Source organism: Poecile atricapillus, chromosome 5 (assembly GCF_030490865.1).
Source record: "Poecile atricapillus isolate bPoeAtr1 chromosome 5, bPoeAtr1.hap1, whole genome shotgun sequence".
Lineage (NCBI taxonomy): Eukaryota > Metazoa > Chordata > Aves > Passeriformes > Paridae > Poecile > Poecile atricapillus.
The window spans coordinates 30,737,511-30,760,299 of NC_081253.1; the positions used below are offsets into that span (position 1 = coordinate 30,737,511).

The following is a 22,789-nucleotide window of genomic DNA, read 5'->3' on the forward strand; positions in this document are numbered from 1 at the left end:
CTGGAGACACCCAGAAACAGAAATTGATAGTGTAACTGAAGCTCTTCCCTTTTCCTGCTGTGGGATCACTGATACTACAGGTTGTTCAGTTCAAGCTTGTGGCAGGTCAAAAGAAACTTGTATTCCCTGATTGACTTATATTCCAAGAAGTTTTTCAACATTGTCTTAAATCTATGTTTTTGTTTGTTTGTTCTTCATTGAAATCAACGGACACTAAACATGTGCCTGTAGTTAAAAATGTGTTTTAAAGTATTTTCTTGGCATAGAATCAGAATAAAATATTGCAGAAAGGTGAACAGGGATATCAAAATCTGGCTGTCTTAAAGAGGTCAACCATAACCTTCAAAAGGAGTTATTTACTTCTAACTGCTTTTTTTTTAAAGGATACAAATACTGTCTGACTTGCTTTCATATTTGATTTTATTGTATGTATCAAAATTCCTTAACAATGAATTAAGGAATAAAGGCAAAAAATTCATAGGTATTAGAAGGCTGTGGGGAAAATAACAAATCCCAGTTTTTTTCAAATTGCATACTAAAATACACACAGGAAACAAAATACTGTTTATTAAGTATTATTTTATTGTTTAGTAACAGAACAATGACGCCCAATAGGAGACAAACTGCAGTAAGTTCTAATGAAGAAAACAAACCAAATGAGCTTAAATTGCAGATAGGCTGTTATCTTACCCTCCAGACTCATTTCAGTCTCTTCCTCAACACAGTGTTCCAGTTCAAGTAAATAATTCCCTCTCTTGAGAATGAATGTGCAGTATGATATAGGCAGTTTGCAAAAATGTTACTCCTGAGATTTGGGTGCAAAACATCCTCTTGTCCCTAAGTAAATGTGGTGTCTTCTTTTAATTACTTTTTTCTCATTTGGTACAGATGTTTTCTTTATTTGAGTTTAGGGTACCATGTTTTCGTGAGACGGAGAAAGATTGGACAGAAGGAGTCTCTTCTTGAAACCAGTTGTCATATAACAAATGGCATAACATATAACATATGATTTTAAGTTGCTTCAGTCACTAGTCAGACTTTCACTTATCAGTTACAAACGTTTAGCTTGCTTATGTCAACACAGAGATGGTTCATCTCCCTGGGCTGGACTTGTGTATAACTAGGTAGTTCTAGCTTCTCCAAAAAACCCTCTCAGTTCTGAATTTCCTAGAGGTTCTGGATGCTTTTCTCACAAGAGTTTGTCACAGAAGCCTAGCTCTGGTCCTGAAAATAATGATTGTTTCAGGTTAAAATGATGATCTGTCATCTAGCCCTGAGTGACAGGAGCTGTCACTTTGAAATCTGAATGAAACAAATCCATGAGAGCATCCACTGTGGATCTTAGAGAAAGTGGGAGGGAGTAGATGTATAGTTAATGACCATTAGTAGATAGAGATGTTCAAATTGCTAACAAGTAAGTGACATGAACAGGTCTGGAGTAAAACCTGGGGGACTTTTCTACCCCACCTCTGCCTGTTTCCCTGTGCAAGAGCATTGCAAACTTGTGTCAGCTGATACAGAAATGGTAGTTCTGGGAGCTGAATGTGTGGGGTTATGAGCAGCAGAGCCACAGCTTCCCATGCCTAAGTCATAGCAGGGGACAGTGCAGTAAAGGCTTCTGAGCTTCACCCTTCAAAAGACACAGATTATATATATTCTTTCCAGTTTTGCTAGGCCTTGTGTGAGCTAAATGAATAAAAACCCACTTTGCACACCAAGAGGAGTGTCTTAATGAAGAATGGCAAGAGCATGATAATTAAACTTCAAGAAACCTCTCAGCTGTGTAAGATCCGAGTGTGCATGAGGTCTCTCGCTATGATTCATGCCTCTTTGGTTAAACCATGATGACAATTGCAAATATAATTTGTTAAAATTGCTATTGTTCTAGGTTCAGCAGCTCTATTACAAGCACAGTGCCTAAAGAAGCTGCCACTGATGTGGGCAGTTGTTTAAAGCCAAAATGTATCGTCTCTTATTTTTTAAGCTGTGTCTTTCCTGGAAGTGTATCTTTGACTATTACTGACATCATAGTTATGCACTAACCAATAATGAAAACATTTTCAGTTGTTTACATCTTATAGTTTAATTGTTGCCCTTGTTGCCAGAAAAATGAAATATAAGGTTTTTTTGTTCTAGACAGCTGTCTTATTAGAAATACTTTGAAGAATGTCTTTTGAATAAAATTACTTTTATATTTTAATCAGAACCTTACAAAATCTAAAAACTAATTTAGTATTTTTGTTTCTTTGCTCAAATAATAACTAGAGAAATATATTAGTAATATATTTTTAAGAGACTGTATGGAATTTATCCACTGAAAAAACTTTAGCTAGGAAGACTATAACATAAATATATGTCTTGTTAATTCAGATCCATTCTGCCAGTGACCATTAGTCAGGCCTGGTCTCAAATCCATGGTAGGTGTGCTGTGCCACTGTGTAAATTGTTGCTGCAAGACTGTTGAGTTGGGGGTGTACCAAGTAAAACTGGTAACTCCTTTCGTACAACTTCCAGCTGTTAAATGCCTCCCTAAGTACATCAGAAATCTGTAAATGTTGTGAAAAGACTCTGGTGAGCCAGTCAACCTGAAAAAAGACCTGCATCTTTAAAAATATATTTACAAGGGCTTCACAAAGCAATCTAATAAAATTTGGGCTTAGTGGAGTATTTATAAAAATATTTGAGGCTTTTTTTAGTAGCATCTTAGATGTAAAAATCAAAGTGCTCAAGCTACTGTATTATGTTGGACATCACATTGTAAGGAAAAAAAACCTGAGCAGAGACTTACTTTAATAAGCAAGTTGGGAAGATCATCAGCAAAGTGGTGGCAAATTTAGGAGAAAAAATATGAATTTCCCCTTCCTGCCAACTCCCTGCTTTTAGAAATGCCTCACAAATCAGCTATGGCCTTTTAGCTATATGTCTAAGACCTCTGGATATTCGGCAGGGAAATTGTTAGAAAAGGATGCAATATAAATGCCTTTGGATGTAAGAAATTCCAGCTGGTACCTGCTGGCAGCAAATACCCTGTGTCATTGTGTGCAGTGACTCTGGTGTGGCTGGGATATGTGTGGCCTGCAGTGGACCAACTGCATGGTTTATCTGCACTGTGCATCACACACTGTGCACTGAGGACAGGCTGACCTCACTGTGAGCACACGATACATCCCCCCAACATCCCACAGAGCAGCGTTCCAGACACACCGTGAGCTCTCTGTGCCATACCGGACACAGCACACATTCCTCCATGCAAGAAATCCCAGAGAGACAGAGCAACCATTGCTTTTCAAATTCCAAGAGATGTTTTCCATGTTCTCTTTGCCTCTTGTCATAGCTTAAATATCACCCAAACCCAATGCATTACCAGTAGAAAAAATAGCAGAGATGATTACTTTTCACTTATATAATCCAACACACTGTATAAAGTTCAGTGAACACTCAATCAGAAATGATTATTTAAACTCTAATTCATCCACATCATTCTCTAGTAACAAAAAAAGGTCTAGCCAGCAGTAAAATGTTCCTGCTGTTACTGGATGTTCATGCTGCTGTATCACATATATCTGTGTGTGCATTGTGTACCTGACAGGCCAGATCAGACCCCATCAATCCAGTAACCAAACCATAGCAGCGGCCACAAGTGGCACCAGGGACAGGGCTGGAGAAGATGTGAGTCCAATGGGATTGTCTGCAGTGGAGCACAGCAAGCATCTGTCACACACAGCTCCTCCAGGCTGTGTTGCCTTCCTGCTGAGATACAAGGAACAGCCAGGGGTTACACCCAGGTTCATCTGCGTGCATACTTGTGGAATACGCTGCACTTGTTAGTAGAAGTGCAAGAACTGACAGTTCTGGTCAAGTTAAGAGACTTTAAACCACTAAATATCACTTTTGATATGCTGTAGGGTTTTTATGTAAAGTGGGATAATAATATGAAAATTGTTAAGGTTTAGGAAAATTATCTTTTTAGCTGTTAGCAAAGAAGAGTACAGTTTAAGAAGTAAGGCTTTGTAAGAAAAACCATCAAGAAAATTTACTCTGCTTTTGATGCCAATCTGAGAAAAGATTTTCTGCAATTTTTTAACTTAACTCACCTAGGATAACCCATTAAAATCGCAATTTTAGGCTTCCTAGGTTTATATGAAATTTTATTTCTGAATTATTTTTTCCCAAGGTATAGTTCCCATTATGCAAAGTATAATCCATGATTCATGCATAGAAAGTCATCTAATTAATGCAAAAATACTTTGAACAAGATCACAGGAGTGACAACACTAGAACAGGTTATTGGTCTGTTATGTCAGGTATTTGCTTCTGGGGTGGCCTATATACTTGGGGGAAAAAAACCCAACCAGTCAAAAAAAAAAAAAAAATCAAACAAAACCCCCCACAACCCAAACTAAAAGCAATTTTACACACAGAGGAGGGAACTTCACAGTATTATAGAATGAAAAGATAATCTCAGCTCTGGCAGACAAGAACAATCATTATGTTTTCAACCACATAAGGACAGATAATTCTTAAATATTTTCATAATCTCCTGAAAAAGATTTAGCTTATTTTGACCATTTTGACCGTTTTTAAAGTTCTATAAACATGCAGTTTATTGTGGTGGTCAATACCAAAAGTAGGTCCCATAGTGAGCAAAAACAGCATTTATGGTAGGAACAGAGATGCTTCATCTGAAGCAGAGAGCTTGAGCTAGCAGCAACTGGGTCAGTTCTACACCATCTTCATCATTGGAATAAAAATGTTATTTCAATGAAATAGCTTAAATTTTGATACCCTGTTTAGGTTTTTGTTTCTTCCTCGGAAGCTCAGAATTGAGAGCACTGTCCTTTGGCAGTGTTTTAACCACAGCCTTGTGCTGCTTGGCGCTTCTGTTACAACCCCAGCTTCTTAAATCTGCATATTCAAGGACGTTACGTTTTTTAAAATGCCAGAAAACAAAAAGGCAGCCGCAGAGAGCCGAGCCAGAGGCAGGACTGAGGGGCCCAGGGCTGCTGCGGTCCCCCCCGCGGTGTCGGGACCGAGGCTGCAGCATCAGGCGCTGCCCGCCCGGAGCCGCTCGGGGCGCCCCTGCTGCTCGGCCGGGCACTGCCGGGCTCTGCGGGGGCCGCCCCGGGGCGGGCCGGCCGGGGCGGTGCCGCCGCCGCCTACAAAAGGCGGGGAGCCGCCGAATCCCAGCCCGACGCTTTCGGCAGCTCTGAGCACCGAGCCGGGTGTCGAGCGGCGCTCGGCCCCTCCGCGGCGGAGCGTCCCCGCCGCCCGCGGCGCATAAGGCCAAGGCTTTCCGACTTCAGCTACAGTGCTAGCTAAGTCGGGGAAGGCAACAACGGAGCGAAGCCGCGCGTCCCCCCCCTTCTCTCGGCAGCGGCGGAGCGGGCCGGCATGGCGCGGGCAGCGGAGCCGGAGGGCCGGCGGCGCGGCGGTCAGTGCGGACGGGCCGCCTCCGGAGCCTCCCCGGGCGCGGAGCGGGCGCGGGTGACCGGGCGGGGCTGCCCGCGGGTGGGGGGCACCCAGGCGCACCGTGTCCCGGGGGCGCCTCCGCTCTCACAGCGCTGTCCACGGCAGCGAACTGTGCCCGCTCCACCGAAATGCGGTGGATGTGCCCGCATCTGCTTTAGCCTCTGTTTCTTATTTCTTATTTAGGATCTGTGATTGCCTATTTTACGTCTGCAAAGTTTCTTCTTTATCTTGGACATGCACTGTCCACTTGGGTAAGTAAAATACTGGCCTGATAGAAGTAGGATTTTATTAATCTGGCTATGATTTACCTGAGCTTTACTGGAGCGTTCCAAAAGTCTTCACAAACTAGCACACCACCACAGAGGTTTTGTTACAACACCTTGCTGTTAAAAGTCTTCATAATCTTCGCAAGATACGTTGCAGTAGGTGTAATTTTAATGCAGAGTACTGCAGTACTCAATTTTTGGAAGGACTGGCTCTGTTCCTTTTAATATTTTTAAATAACTATAGAACCAGTGAAACCTCTTCTAGAGGAGCAGAGTGAGAGACAGCCTATTGCAGCATTATATGTAAAGGATTCGTATACTTACTAATGGGAAATGCTCAGTGTTTACAATGGACTCAGTACTGCCACTCACTAACTTATTGAAAGCATCAGGAGCTGCCCTCTGTAAAATCGTTTGCCTCCTGAAATGCTTTCCTTCTGTGCTAATATAACTCACTATACCAGCTTTTACTCACTTGAACAATGCTAAAAAAAAGCTACCTTAAGATATGCACTAAAAATAGACAGTCTGGTTCTGTTCCACAGAATAAAATTAAGTATATGTGTGTATTTTAACACAATCTTAAATCTCCATACAATGGCTTGGTTCAAAAATAAATTGAATGTTCCCCCATTTTCCTTGTTTTGTGTTTTGGTCCTGCATTTGGAGTGGTTTGATGTATGTGTCGAACAAATGGGTGATCTGCAGTTAAAACATTGCATGTCTAACCCTAGAGCTTCTTGCTTTTGCTAACCTGAAAGGTCATAGTGATGTTTTTCTTAGTGAAAAAAGTCTTCGAGTTGTATCAAGTGTTTGTTTAAACAAGTGCAATATTTTGGCAGTTGTTAATATTAAAAAGAAGTGAGCCAAGCAGCTCCTTCAGAGGTCAGGGCTGTTGCCTGTAAGTTTCTGTCAGTCATGCCCACAAAATGCCTCACTAGCAGCTTGGCCAACCCTGATAACTCCTCTCTGACCAGTGCTTCACAGCTCTGTGGTGGGCTTGCTCTGAGTAAAGGTGACAAAACAGAGTTAGAAAACAGTCTTGCACACAGTAAGAAATGGTAGACTACAAGATGTCTGTTTAGCAATATTAATGGGATAGTCATAGTCATGTCCTGGTGGGTTTCGTGCTGAACATCTTGACTCAAAAAACCCCCAACCAAATCTGCTCAAACAGCAGAAGTTATTCTACAACAGCTTATTTTGACAGAACTGGGTGTTGGACTTCACCTTTTGTATCTCTTAAGCTTTAGTGTTCCTGTAGTGTGAAGGTTTTTGCTACCAGGAACAGTAAACAAGTACCTGAATCTTCAGAACACCAAGTAATAGATCATCTTTGTTTTAGAATAGCTCTGTCCAAAATACAAAACCTGAGAGAAATGGGATTTTGCTGTAATTGAGAGATCTAATTAGGTTTCTGTGTTACTATGCCATTCCTAAATGCAAAGAGAAGCTGTAAATGATTAAACATGTCACATCTCCAGAAATGTTCAGACTTGAACAAAGTCTAGACTCTGTTGGGCCCTTGATCAGTAAAGTAGTGAATTTGTGCCTGGCCTCTGGTATCTTAATAGGATGGACAACAATGCTGAACTGGAATCTCAGACCTTATGCTGTTGCTGTCTATCCCTCAGCAATAAAGAAGGAACAGCATGGAACTGGGTTCACCTTGTTGATTTCAGGCCTAATGTTTCCCAGGAGATCAGCTGATTGCAACTTCCCAGCCTTATCTGTGTGCCTCAGGCCTCAGGAGGCCCTCAGTAGGTGGTAGCCTGGCTATTCCTCTACTTGTTGGCTTCAGTTTTGACATGGGATTGTATACATTCAGTATATGGTGATTATAAGAGTAATTATAAGTACAAAAGAGGAGGAGCTGTCTTTAAAAGGATGGTGATGCTGAACAGCTGTAACTATTTAAAAGTTATCAAATAGCCACCTTTTGAGACATTTTAAGCTGGGACTAAGCATATGTAATCAAGGATCTGCCTGTTTATGAAGACGATATTTGCTGTTCAAATTTCAACAGATCTTAGCTTGAAATTACATACCTGCTACAAAGCTCTGCAATTCACAAATATTTTTCTTGTTTATCTTTGCCTATTCTTTATGGTTTTTAATTCTTGAAAGAAAATCATACTTCCAGGTTGTAACAGCTGTGGTTTCCCCAAAAATTATCTCTGGGTTGACCTGATCAAAATAGTCTCGGTAAATGTGTTGGATAGAGTTGAACAGCGTTCACAGGTTCTTAGATGAAGTGTACAGCAAAATCATGATGTGTCTGGAGTCAAAGGAACCTTTCCATGAGTTTGAAGTGAGATTCAGTTTTTCACTCTGACAGTAGTGACTGGCACTGACTTGCACATGCTTATATTTTTTTTTTTAAATACCTTGTTCATTTTGTCAGAATCCAGTAACTGAAATATCTCTGTATAAAGAAAACACCCAAACTTAATATGAAAGTATTTTTTGGTTCATTTTTCTAGCTCAATAAACAGTTATCCAGGTTAATTCACCTACATGTATTTTAAGTGAAATTCTATAAAGTACTACCTCAGGTCATACTAAGTTTAAGTGAAAGCTGGTATTGGGAGATGATATGCCTGTGGATTCATTGCTGGGATATTTTCTATGTGCTTCTACTAACTAACCATGGAATGTAAGTGGAACACACTTCCAGAAGGTTTTAGGCATCTCTTGAGTGAAAAATGGTTTATAATATATGAGAGGAGATATACAGGATGTTCATGCTTATAATAGCATCTGCCATTTGATTTAGTTAAAAAAAGCATACAAAATACCCTGGTGTTTTTATTTGAACAGATGAAATTTTTCTTCCCACGATTGGAATATAATTTTTTTCAGCCTGTGTTTAAGGAAACAAGTATCAAAGTTTACATGTTACAATGTTTACAGAAATCTCCTTCAGTGTACTCAAATAACATTAAAAGGCAAGTGCTTTTTGTGTCTGTACTATACTGAAGATGAATCACACTTTGCAATTATTTTGACCCTCAAAATAATATGCTTTTTATGCATCTTTTGATTGCTGAGTTACATGGTAAATTAGATTTAGCTGGCTTTGATTTTTAAAAGTACTTTTATGTTAACTTCCCCCAGCCCTTCCGAATATTTGAGGAACTTAAAAACTTGTACTTTTTGCTGTATCACACAGCAATTGTTTATTTAAGATAAGGCAGCAGAAGAAGTTTAATTTACCTAATGCAAGGTACCCTTATTAAACAACCTGTGTGCCCTAGAATGGTATGAATGATTTCTATTCATCTGCTTTGTTACTGATTACATAAAGCACTTTCCATCATGTATTGCTGCAATATGTTTAAAAGTAAAGTGAGATGCGACAACAAAAACCTGCATGTATTTATTAGCAAACCTAAAAATGTTTTGAATAGAGTGAAACTTACTTCAATTGGATGTCTTTAACAATTTGGGTGTCCTTTTTGTACCTGAAGCAAATGGTATCAGAACATAAATGTGTTTTATTCTTAGCAATAGGCTAAACAGGCTGAACTAGCAGTGAGTTTACAACAGGTTAAATGAGCTCTGCTATTCTACCTCCTTTGAGTAATATGCCAGTGCTGAACACTAAAAACAGCTCAAGTCCACTGATTTCAGAAACTTCAGTTAACATTTACCCATATCTATCCTGAATTGTATGATGACTTGTTTCCACTTGACTCATTCTTGTGTTATAGAGCAGCACTTAAGCTTTGATCACCTAAGAACAAACTGCTGCCTTGAAAAGTTATTTAAATAGTGATCAGTAAATCTTTTGTTAATATTTGATCTGTGCCAGAGAATTTGTGTAAGCTTTCTGAGACTTGTTGGATGTGGCTGGTGACAGAGTTTGTCCAGTAATATACTAATAGAAAATATGTGGGATTTTTGGATTTGTGGCATTACAAGTTGTAATGATCCACTTGATTAGGATATATGATCTTAAAAATACTGGAATAAAATCAATGTGACAGGATGTAGCAATCAAAAAACCTAAGAAACCAACAACCACAAAAAACCCTGCACCACCTCTGTAAGTGTAACAAACCTCTGTTTGTACGGACCTTTGACAGAGCTTTAGTACAATGGTGAACCTGTGTACTTCTAAAGAGCAACCAGTAATGTTGTATATGTTCTCTTACTCTTAAAGGGAGATCGTATGTGGCATTTTGCTGTGTCTGTATTCCTGGTTGAACTTTATGGAAACAGCTTACTCCTGACTGCAGTCTATGGCCTGGTTGTGGCTGGATCAGTTCTTCTCCTGGGAGCCCTTATTGGAGACTGGGTGGACAAGAACTCCAGGCTCAAAGGTTAGATGCCTAGAGCAGGTTATTTACTTAAGGATGGATCACTTTCACATTAAAAAGGTGAAGCTGGCAGAGTTAATTCCTCAAGTCAAATATAAGAATGCTCATCTCTTCTACGAAGGGCAGAGTGGTTTCAGAGTGTGGTGATGGTTATACAGAGATACTCTCAAAGACAGGAGGAAAACAGTTTTAAGTGGTGGTACGTCTGTTACTCAGGCTAAACCCATGTGATGTATAGAGATGTATGGAAACACAAAAGGTAAAAAATATGTAACTTTAAGGACTACAGACTGAATTATTTTTACATTAAAACACTAACCTACACTTGTATTATTTGTTATCTTTTGTCTGGATACAAACATCTTTCACTTGGAGTGTAAACACACTGTATTTGCATTATGCAGATTGTATATATGCTCTAGTCTGTTTTATAAATAAAATGGGATCAAATTCTTCAAATTAATTTTTACTTTCCAAAAATTTTCAAAATATTATTCCTTCCACGGCAGGTTGACAATGAATTTTAGGGGCTTGATCTAGGTTTTTAGTGCTTAAAACATACTGTCAGCATTTAAACAGAGACTTGCATTGAGAGAAGACCTACTTTGAGTGTAAATAAAGAGCTACAAAGTTACATTATATGTCAGTTTGTTTCTATAAGGCAGTGGGAGATTCAGAATGTACTATGAAGTATACTTTTGCGGGGGAGACTAGGAAAACAAGATTATTTAATAAATCTGTGTGTGCTCCTTAATTATGTCTGCCTTAAGGCTATAGTTAGCTCATTCTTATGTTCATAACTGTTGCTCTCTGTTTGGTTTAAAACAGTGGCCCAGACATCCTTGGTTGTGCAGAATTCATCTGTCATCCTGTGTGGTGTTATCCTGATGATTATCTTCTTGTTTAAGACACAGCTCTTGACATTATACCATGGATGGCTTCTTGTGAGTGCTTCAATTTATTAATAAGAAATTAATTTATGAAGAAACTTTGGGAAGCATGGGAAATGGATGAATTTTTCTTTTTCTCTAATCTGTATAGACATTTCTGGGAGCCAAAACTTGCAAATGAAACTGCACTTATTAGATAAACAGAGATGATAATTGTTTTCTGCCAGGAATTGTAGACTTGATCTTGTTTTGTGTGAAGAATAATGCTCAAATGTATGGAATCAAATATAAAAGTCTTTTCTGCTTGTGTAGAAAGTGGAGATCTCTGTTAGTTTTCTCACATTATAACTCTTTCCCCTTATCTCTCTAGACACTGTGCTATATCCTGGTTATCACAATAGCAAATATTGCCAATTTGGCCAGCACTGCCACAGCGATCACAATTCAGAGGGACTGGATTGTTGTGGTTGCAGGGGAAGACAGAAGCAAACTGGCAGGTGAAATATATTGCCTTTATAATACCTTGCATGTCTTACTTTCCAAACTTGATTTTATTTTTGTTGTAAGACTAGAGTTTTACAGGGATGAGTGCATCTTTGAGTTCCAGGTATTATGAGAAAACATCAGGTAAAAGGGCAGCCTTTATTTTGCTCCTCCTTGCTCTGGATTACAGCCACTGAGATCACATATTACTGTTGTGATGACAATTCAGTTAGGCATCCCCAAACTTGTTTTGCCCTCTTCTTAGTCCTGCTGCAGCTCTGGTAGGAAAACGAGTCTTGCTGAACAAGCCAAGTGTTGCAATACTTTATTTTTAGGTCCCTGGAATGAAACCGAGAACTCTTGCGTAACTGGGCTCATCTCATAGGGATCAAAGAAAGATGCATGAGAATGAAGTCCAGAACAGTTAAGTAGGTATATTAGGAAATTGCCAGTAGGTAATACTGTGCATGCAGGCACATTTAAAACCCTGCATTTCTCTTCATTCTTTCCTTCAGTTGGAATCAGAAGCTCTGCTTTCCTTTGACATCTGGTGCTTTTGAGCATAGACTACAGACTAAATCATCTTTTGCCTAGAAAATATTTTTGTTTGCTTCTCCCCCTGTGCCCTGCACTTGCAGTGCTGACATTGATGCTACTAGAAGAGAGAATTCATTCCCATTCATATCCTATTGTAGCTTGGCAGTCATGACACTTCTAGGATGTGAGAGATTGGGACTGTCACCAAGGGTGCACAAGGCAAATTACACCAAAGGGTGTATAACCATCTTTGGCTGTGCTGCTCCTCTGATTGTAAAACAGTGTGGGAAGCAGCACTTTTTGTGATGGATTTGGTCAGACTGTATGGGCTCTGAATCAAACCCATAAGAGGACTTAAGCCTTTTCAGACAGAGGAACAGATACTGGACTGCAAACAAGGCATAGAGCAGTTTAACATTACCCAGACCTCACTAGCTCACTAACTCTGGAACTAAAGTTTAAGATGACACAGTTTAGATACCTTCAGGCTTAGACAGCATTTCAGCTTCTGGACTCTAATTTTGTATAAAGCTGCCTAAATTGCCCACAAAGTTCAGAGTCCTTTTGGGCATTTCAATCCTGTATTCCAGATTTTCACTTGATGTTTATCTCCAATGAAGGAATATTATCTACCCATTTCATTCAGGAAAGGCTTAATCTTAGATGCATTAAGTGTTATACTTTTTATTTCCCAGTCTACAAATTATCCTCCCTAGTCTTTTATTTCAACCTTGCAGTGCCTTTACTAGGTCATGCCTTTTGTAGAGCAGCAATACAGGTGAACTTCCTTCACACATGTGAATCACAGGTAGAAAAAGAGCAGCTATCTGTAGTCTTAGATTAATGACAACTATTAAAACTTTCTTCTTGTGTTAGCTCTTATTCAGCAACTCCTCTCTCCCATCCCTGTCCCACGTAGCACGTATGAGATAAAGTACAGACCACACCTGCAGAGAACTTCTGCCTGAGAGTCATTCCTGCTTCTTTTCTGCTTCATGAGCTCAGGCACAATTGTATGACCACTTATATTTTGTACTGAGAAATCAGGCAAGAGATTACTGTAAGTTCTCTTATGACTTAATTGAGAATGAAAACAACCACTGGATTAAGCACCTTAGTTCTACAGATTTATCTGAAACATCCCTTCCAGGCTGAACAGGTTTGTTTTCTGTTTAACAATGATGTAACCTGGAGACTGTTGAAATTCCTTAACTTAAAATTAAGTTCTATTTCTGACTTTGCAGCAAATACTGTTGTCCATCTCTGCATTGTTACCTTTGCTCAAAGAGAAATCTTAGTTATGCAAGCTAGTGGAATAGGGAAATAAAAAATTACCTTCTCTTTTGTTGCCCTTGATTAATTTTCCTATTCACTCTTTGTACCTTTTCTGAGTGGAATTATTTGCCTTCCTGACATAACTCAAAAAACAAAGGTTAGTTGGTTGGAATTTTAAAAGCCAAATATTATGCAAGTATATAACTTAACTATTTGACTGAGGGTTATTCATGTTAACATTGAATTGACTTTGAAATAGAGTAATCTGAATGTTTCTTTGAATGGCAGGGAGTAATTCTCTACAGATTCAATAAGGCAGCTTCATACTGATGTAGAATTTCACGTGCCCTTTAAAAGTTGTAATTTTACAGTAGGACTCTAAAAGGGGCTGCATGTGTGAAACCACTGTCTATCAACTTTTAGGAGTGGAAGAATGGCACTATTAATTGAAAACTCACAGGAGCCCAGAAAATTTAATTACAGTAAAGTAGATAAGATTGAGGAGGGTGAGGCATTCCCTAGCAGCAAACAAAAGATGCATTTGTGCTGAGAATGGGTTGCTTGTTTTGATTGTAAACATCAAAGGACCAGAAAGGAGTGAGGACTTTGCTCAGTAAGATCTAAGGATGCCTACAGCTGCTATCAACCAATGTGACTTAACAAGGAAGTGTAAAAGACATTTCAAAGTTCTGCTGCTATCATGGTGGCTCTGTGGCCACCAGTTATTGGAAGTAAATGGAGGAGGCTAAGAAGTACGTGTTCCAGTGTTGGGAGATAGATTACTGTCGTCCCAAGAAACAATTCCACCTTATGAGATTCCTGGAGCTGTGCATGCTAGGTTTGAGTGTTACAGGGATATAGAGCTCAGAGTCCACAGTATCAGTGCTGTGTAAAAGTGATCTGATCTCATGATGAGCAGTTTTACCTGATCTCATGATGAACAGGACCATGCTGCCAATGAAAACTCAGCATGATAAACCTGGAAGACCTCATGCAGGCAAAACTGGCAGGAGTAGGAATTTCGCTTACAAACACCTTGGTTGATTGCAGTGAACTTAAACATTGAAACAGTCTGAAGGTGCCTCTGGTTATTCCTGGAACCAGTTATGGTTGGGGCAAGACTTGTAGCCTTTATTCATGTGCAATTCACAATTATGTTAGTGAATATTTCACTGTAAGTGGTCACCAGTCATTTCATATCATCAAATCATTTCTGACAGATATGAATGCCACAATAAGAAGAATTGATCAGCTGACCAATATCTTGGCCCCAATGGCTGTTGGTCAGATAATGACATTTGGCTCCCCGATGATTGGCTGTGGATTCATTTCTGGCTGGAACCTGATGTCAATGTGTGTGGAGTATCTGCTGCTTTGGAAGGTTTATCAGAAAACCCCCACTCTGGCTCGCAAATCTGCAAAAGTTGAAGCATCGGAACTGAAACAGCTGAATGTAAAGAAAGGTATTAAAACCACAAAAGTAACTGTTCTAACTCACTGTGTACTCATTGCATCAGTCAAGCCAAGTGTTGACTTTTGTCTTCCACAGGCCCTGCTTTGAGGTTAAATAGCTTTCTACTCCTAGCTTGTAGATTTCAGGTTTGGAGTCTAGATACCAGAGACTCTAATCCAAGCAACAGTACTTTGTGCAGCTTTTTGAGGAATTTCATAAAATGCAGCCAAAGAATGAATTCTCTTCATTAACCCCTTAGAGTAAGTCTGCTCTGTAACTTCAGGCTGATCATAAGGAGTACTCCTGTCCATCTATAATATAGCTGATAAGCTGGACTAGGCCCTTGGTTCTCTAATGTCTACAGCCTCTCTAAGACTGCTCCTTGCTAACTCATTGCTGCTTACACATAGTACTAACAGGCTTTCAGGAGGTTGTAAAGATGGTCATATTTCTATTCTGGCACGACTGTATGATTTTATGTGCTCCAGGAAATGGTGGAGAAAAAAAATAAATTCTTTTGGCCTTCAGCTCTGCTTCCTTGGCCAAGCAGTACAAGTGGTATTTGCAGTGTAGATGACTATGGGTATTACCATAAGCAACACTAAAACTGATATTAATGTTAATTTAGATAGACTCAATATCAGAAATTTAAATTCAGAAGTAAACCTTTTATTGTGAATTAGTACAAATGTCAGACACTGAAATACTACAGTGTTTCCCCATTTTTAAGGTAGCAGTATATGAATACTACTGCAAGCTCATGTTACGGCCTCCCAGCTACAACAGGTTGTGGCTTTTTGTTTGGGTTTTGTTCAAAATATGAAGAATTCCTGGGTTTTGTTTAAATGCTAACTAACAATCTCGTCTCAATATACTGTGAGCTAGAAAGCTGCTATAAAAAGTACTGATGAGATCTATCTTCCCAGCCATCAGGTCCATGGTGGTAATAGCTGGTCCAGTAAGCTGTTGCACCAGGCTGATGGCAGTCGAGTATTAGAGGACAAGAGAGCGTAGAAGGCTCCACAGCTTTGGAACTTGTTCTTAAATACTTCTGGAGAATGAAGCATTTAGCAAATGTCAATATGTAGGAAAAACTTCTTAATCTTTGCTGTTGCAGTATTCTGATTTCATTAGAAGACTTGTGTTTTTAAAAGTTGCAGAAGTACTTCATGCATCTCGCTGTATGTGGAGTTAGTTTTGAACTTGATAGTGTAAAAACACTGCTCAGGCATCCAGACATTTGTAGAATTTCTATCCTCCTTACTAGTGTAAATACTCCTGTGAGTTTTTGGATTTTTGTTTGTGATCAGTGGAAGTGCCTTTGTCCTTTACTACAGTGAGAATGGAATTGTAGAAATGCATAGGTTTTTGGTTTGTTTGGTTTTTTTAAGTCAAGCTTTGAGAGCTTTTGGCTCTGGACAGGCTTGAGCCTTGGTTTTTCAGCCCTTACATGAGATGCTGACAGATGCTTAAGTATTCCCTTCTTTTTTCAGTCAGTGCTTTAAACCATACAAAGCTGTGTTAAAATGCCAACTGACATTGGCATTCATCAGGAAAATAATTTCTCTGTGGAGCTGGAGCATTCAGTCACAAGTCTAGAGGCAGGCAGTGCTTTCTCCTATCACTGTTTAATGAATTAAATTGATAGGAATGAACTTCACTCGATCTTACTCCCCAAGTAGGATTTAAGAATGCTTTTAATGATTTTAATTTAGGTAATTAAGAGAAAGCTTGGTAGTGGAGTTTGACTGATGCACTTCTGCAGTAGTGATTTACTGCAAACAATCGTCTATTGCTTTGCACTGTGTGCTTTGCAGGCAGGAGTGTATCTGACAGCTCCATTTCTGTTTACAGAGAGTGACGTGAAACCTGCTGAAGGAGTGCAGTTAATTGTTGAGAAAGATGTAACTGGCTTTGAGCCCCAGCAGGAGAAGGAAGTCGGCTGCGCTGCCCGGATTGCCGAACCTTTCATAACGTTCCGGGACGGATGGGTTGCGTACTACAACCAGCCGGTGTTCCTTGCAGGCATGGGCCTTGCATTTCTCTATATGACTGTTCTGGGATTTGACTGTATCACTACAGGCTATGCATACACTCAGGGGCTGAGTGGCTCCATGCTAAGCCTCCTCATGGGTGCCTCTGCAGTCACTGGAATCATGGGAACAGTAGCTTTCACTTGGCTTCGGCGCAAATGTGGCCTCATTCGCACAGGCCTTATTTCTGGAGCTGCTCAGTTTGCTTGTCTGATCTTATGTGCCATCTCTGTATTTATGCCTGGAAGTCCAATGGATTTGAGTGTTTCCCCATTTGCTGACATCAGTGCCAGGCTGTTTGAAAATGAACCATTGCCTACTATAGCATCTCCAGAACCTGAAATTATTTTTGCAACTGGAATGCCCAATTTGTTAAACGGGTCTCTTGCTCCTGCTAACAGTGATCCAGAGATGAGTCCTGAGCCTGTGCCTTTAATCTCTGTTAGTCTCCTGTTTGCAGGAGTCATTGCTGCTAGAGTTGGTAAGTATTATGTCTCTATTACAATTTGGTTTATTATCTGCTTTTAATTCTAAAAATTACAATGCCTGTAAACTAAATATAATTAATTTTAGAATTAGAGGCAATAATTGATGTGCTATGTCTTGTTTCTAGGGCTAGTTGGTTATACTTCACATAAAAATGAGATTATCCTGCTATAGTATATCACTAGGACAAGGACTGCAGTACTAATTCCATGTATAGTGTATGTCACTAATAGGAGAAAAGTTACCACATTTGGAAGTGATTGTAACAAATTTTTTGGAAAGCTTATCTCTAAATGATTTTTGTTCACAACCAAATTAAACCACTTGTTACTAGGAAACAGCACTAAATGCATCTGCTATGAAAACCTTCAAATTTCACTGTTTACTAAATTAATCCACTTACTACCATTTCCCTTCTAAATGCCAAGACTATTTATTTGATTTGGATGACAGCTTAATCTTTTGAGGCATTGCTGATTAGCATAGTATTAGTATCTGTCAACAGAATAGGCAGTCAAATATATAGATGTAATGAACAGTAATGATCATCTGTCCAATCATTATCCTCAGTTTCTGCAGTTTTTGCTGGATTCTAGAGGAATAAATTCTTGATTAATATCTATTAAGTTTGTTTGCAAGATAAGCTTCTAAAGCTTAATCATGAACAGACTAAACTAGTATGGAAGCTAATGTCCACCATTTGAAATTGTGTATTCTGCATAGTTTAAAAGATGTTTGATTTTTTTTATGCAGAACTTCAGTGATTGCACCTGGCAGGATACACTGTAAATAGCTGTAAGCCAGCTATTTAAACAAGGAAAGGATGAGTAAGACATTGGCTCAATAGTCATGATGAGACAGGATGTGACAGGCAACTTAATGTGTCAAGTTTATGTATTATTTCAGGAAATTTTTTGTAAAAGGAAAGTAAATTGCTCTTGACTGTGAGTCTAGTCAACAAGAGAATATCTTATCCTGTGCCCTGTATCCCTTTTGGCAGAAGTGAGTGCTTGGAAGGATGAATTGGATTGTGCCAGTGATGAGTCTGCCATGAGAAGCCCAGCAGAATGGCTAACTGGTTTTTTCTCTCCATAGGCCTTTGGTCCTTTGATTTGACTGTCACACAGTTACTCCAAGAAAACGTCATAGAGTCTGAAAGAGGCATCATAAACGGTGTCCAAAACTCCATGAATTATCTTCTTGACTTGCTGCACTTCATCATGGTCATCTTGGCCCCAAACCCTGAAGCTTTTGGCTTATTGGTGCTTATTTCTGTGTCTTTTGTTGCAATGGGCCACATAATGTACTTCAGATTTGCCCAAAAAAGCTTGGGAAAACAACTTTTTGTTTGTCACACTCCTGACCCCAAAGCAGCCCCTGACAGTTCACCACCTGGTAATACATCTACTGTCTGAAAGGATCCACTTCTCTTACTAACTTTGCTTCACAAATTCCATGGTTAAGCACATATACTTCCTTTTATGATCCTGTTTGAGGTGTTTCTCTAGAGTTGAATGCATAACTTAGCTGTTTGGGGAAGCTGTCCCAAGAGAGAAAAATGCATTTTACAGTGACCCTGTAAGTGTTTCATGTTTGGCAGAGGACAGCCTGGTTTGATCTTGACAGCTGCAGCATCAAAGGTTTCCCACAAGTCTCAAATCTGGTGTTTGATCACAAAAATAGCAAGTTCCACTGCTGACCCCACAGTGATACTGTGGTTAAGTGGTTATACATACTCAACTTACCATGAATTCTAAATAATTCTTGTGTTCATTGAGTAAAATGAGGTCTTATCCTTCTGTTTAATTACTTCAGAATAACTTTTTATATAGTATTTGGTCGTTTGGAGTTTTTCTCCAATATTCCTTTACCATGAGCAGTTCTGCTCACCTATATTCTTAAACTGGTATAAACATCTTCTCTAAACATTGGACTTTGATGGTCCTTGTGGGTCCCTTCTAACTCACAATATTCTATGTTCCTTCTTGGATTCTTATAGTAAACTCTTTTTTTTCTGTTTTTTTTTTCAAAACCTTTATAGTATTTTATGTTTTGGTTTAACTTTATGGAAACACCTTTGCAGGTTTTTTGCATGTTTCCTTAAAAATTAGACAACTGTTAGGTACAAGATATTGTATTACACTTTTGTTGCACTTCATAGAGTAAAACAGCCTCATTTAGCAGAAGCTATTGATGTAATATTACAAAGCATGGCTTTTAAATTGCAAATGGCAGGTTTGCTCGGGTTTGATGTAGCAGAAAGTGCTAAGGTCAGGAATACTGGTACAGAAAGAAATTCTAGTGCTAACTTAATTTTTGCCTCAGAGTACAAGCAGCTTTAGTTAATTTCCCAATATATCAGGCTTTAATAGGGTTTCTGAAAACAACTGCATTTGAAAATAGTTAATATTTCATGCAAAAGGTAGATTACTTGCATTTATCTGGTGTGTATGTGAATTTTAACTTTGTTCTAAAGTACTGCTAAACCAACAAGATGATGGACTGAGAGGCCCTCTAAAGCAACTTCAGAGCAATGAAAATATGTCCCCTCTGTTCAATAAGTTCTTGCTTTTTTTTTTTTTTTTTTTGGTTTGGTTTTTTTTACCCTGCATGTGTACTAACACAGTACTTCCATAGTCATTAACCCTATGTGCACTTTTGTGGAAACTATGCACTTTGCTTTCTCAGTAGAGTTGAACCTGGTGGTGTTCTGAGTTTTCCTATGGCTTGGCAGTCTGACTTCTAAATTTAAATACTGGTAAAATGTTTGTTTGCAAAATAAGTAGTATGTGAAAACATAATGTCAGCAACTTGTGAAAAGTATCCTCTGTAACTTTTAAGGGTTTTTTTAAATTTTAGGTACTGTCCTTCACAGTCATATGTGCTGCCAGACTCAACCCTGGAATGTAACTGTGTGAACTCCATTAAATTAAAGGTGTTACAACCAGGGCTGAATCTCGGCCAGCCATCACAAATTTTGTAACAATTACATTATCTATCAAAGAATGTGAAGAACCTCTAGTGGCTTTTGTCCCAGATGCAATGTTTTGTAAGAGGTGTGAAATGGAATGAATGGGAATCCGATGTACAATCAATGGACACTGTAGCCCATAGTTTTCAATAACTGGATGTAACAATTTTTCTCTAATGGACCAAACCTAATAATTACTCTGTTGCTGAAAGCTTCTCAGGGATGTTTTCACTAGGTTTGTAAGTGTTTATACTTTGACCAAGCATTTGGGTTTTGTTTTGATATAATAAAGTAAAATATGTAATTTAGAGTAGGTTTAAAATTTGTGACTCAATCCTGAGTGTAACTTAAGGAAAAGGGAATTTTGCCATCAGCAGAATTTGTCAGAAGACAAATAAAACAAGCTTATCTAGATTTGTAGAGTAAATATGTCCAAAGGATAGCCTTATGTGATATAAGTACATTAGTAAATAAAATAGCTCTGATTTGCCAAATATATTTTCTCATGTGTATCTGATTTAAGTTGGGACCAGATTTTAATATTGTTAAATATAAGTAAAGCTAGTCCAAATGTCAGTGAACGCCTCTATACTGCACTTTGAAAAACATCTGAATGCCACTGTTTATCTTGGACTCACTGGCCATCAGGGAAACAAAGCTGAAAATGCAGCTTTTTATGCGCTGTCTACAGTGCACAGAACCCAGGATGCCTAAAATTTAATGCTGTAGCACTAAGCACCAGACATCCCAGAGAGGATGTATTCCTGAAGTCTAGAGAGCTCCAAAAATGTGACAAATAGAGCTGGGAGCATGCCATGTTCCTGCCCGTTCCCAAAGGCTTCTTTTTTTTTTTTTTCCTTTCTCCAAGAACAATTTAGTCTTGTTTAATTTGAGTAGCAATTTGTTTCATAAATAGTTCCACTAGATATTACAGTACTATTAGAAGAGGACTGGAGCTTCGTATTTTGTAAGCATGATGTGGTTAGGATTCTTATGTGCACATCGCAGCTGGAAGGCAAGACAATCCTAAAATAGAAATGTGAATGGTAGTTAGAAGAGGAATAAGGAGGTTTAAAATGGAAAATGTGTGTGTATTGGTCTTAATATGGAAAATGTGTGTGTATCAGTCTGCGCTGGATGTCATAAAATGTATGCTGCTTGAGCACAGCCCATTTGTGTGCGAGTCCAAGATGTGTGCAGACACCTGTATTCAGTAGTGCTTTGAAGCAGTGTGGAGCCTGAAGCAGTCTTATTTAGCAGGACTTTCATTAAGTGAGCATTTTTGGCCTTGTATTTATTTATTTTTTTAAAAAAAAATTGGATGAAAACTGCCCTTAAAAATGTACGCACTAGAAATGAATCTTACCAGAATATTTTATTATACAACCATATGCTGGACATAGTATTGATTTATGTATTACTATTGTTAAAGCTAATTAATAAATTTGCATAAAAACTTATTTGTCCTGTATCTTTCAGTTTGTGGGTATCTAGTATGTTACACTTAGCATGGGTCTTGTGCAGAAGGCTTTTTTGTATGAAGGGTTGGAACTACCATGAAGCACAAACAAATGGCATTGAGGAGGAAGCAAATGACAAATGTAGTCAAGATCTTTCAATGACCCTGTAACTCTTTGGTGAATTGCTTTTTATTTACCATGTACAGCGGTAAGTTTAGACAAAATAGATGAAAGTCTTGCAACCTCAGCCTGGGACTTGCATTGGCTGTAGAACAGTTTTGTGTCTTGGCCTGCTGAGTCACAGAAAGTAAATAATTTTACCTTCCCATGTATCTTTACCATACTGAATTTGAGATGATGGCCTCCTGTAGCAGCAACCTGTAGGTGAGAACTCTAGGGATAGGAGTGGTCAAATTTTAGTAGTCAAGTACTTTTCGAGACAAAATCCAGAATGTTTCATATAGGACTGCTTCTGGCTTTGTGTATTTAGGATATGTTTGCACAAAGGACTGATCTTTAGAAGGGTGTTTCTTTGGTTCACTGGGATCTGTCTGAGCTGATTCCTCATTCAACTAAGATTTCCCTAGAAGCAGACCTTTATAGTTTGTCCCCAGTTGTTAATGTTTGTTTTCTTCACTGCCACTTACCAATTATGACAAGTGTTAGAATGCTGACTTGAAAATGTAGATACATATATCTACATATCTGTATCCCTGAATATATAAAAGTACATAGAAAATATAAAAGTACAGAGAAAAATATTTGTGAATGGTATTGTGTACTTAATAGGTAAAGAATATTTCTTTAAACTGAAGAAGTCCCTTCACAATTTACTATTTGACTGTTTCAATGTTTTGGGGGTTTTTTACTCAGCTGTAAACATTTTGCAAAGTTCTGAGTTTAAGCCCCTGAGGAATTCACTGCTCAGCAACCAAAGGTAAAATGATTGGAGATACCTACCACTGTTTGTTCGCTTGTTGCACTACTTGGCTTACCAGGTAGTTGAGATATCAGCCCTGCCTGTGGAGGGCAAGGCATATTGTATATTTTTTATTGTATCCTTCTCCTCTGAAATATTTAACCACTTTTGTTTTCAAAAGCATTTTCATAATGTGATCTCTGGTAATGGGGTATGAAAGTTGAA

The 22,789-nt window shown here is 38.8% G+C and overlaps 1 protein-coding gene across 1 annotated transcript; it reads left to right on the forward strand.

Moving 5' to 3' along the window:
- The first annotated feature begins 5,169 nt into the window (after positions 1-5,169).
- SLC40A1 (solute carrier family 40 member 1) lies at positions 5,170-21,645 on the forward strand. The gene is made up of 8 exons (XM_058839743.1): positions 5,170-5,431; positions 5,653-5,720; positions 9,901-10,060; positions 10,886-11,001; positions 11,318-11,444; positions 14,463-14,705; positions 16,550-17,209; positions 18,310-21,645. The coding sequence occupies exons 1-8, from the start codon at positions 5,392-5,394 to the stop codon at positions 18,627-18,629; spliced, it is 1,734 nt and encodes a 577-aa protein (XP_058695726.1). The 5' UTR covers positions 5,170-5,391; the 3' UTR covers positions 18,630-21,645.
- The last annotated feature ends 1,144 nt before the right edge of the window (positions 21,646-22,789 follow it).

What these genes read in the sequence shown, in the direction of transcription:
- SLC40A1 (XM_058839743.1), top strand. Translation starts at nt 5,392, where the DNA reads ATGGCGCGGGCAGCGGAGCCGGAGGGCCGGCGGCGCGGCG. An exon ending in GGAGGGCCGGCGGCGCGGCG is followed by an intron (nt 5,432 to 5,652) that starts GTCAGTGCGGAC and finishes TTTCTTATTTAG; the next exon opens with GATCTGTGATTGCCTATTTT. An exon ending in TATACCATGGATGGCTTCTT is followed by an intron (nt 11,002 to 11,317) that starts GTGAGTGCTTCA and finishes TTATCTCTCTAG; the next exon opens with ACACTGTGCTATATCCTGGT.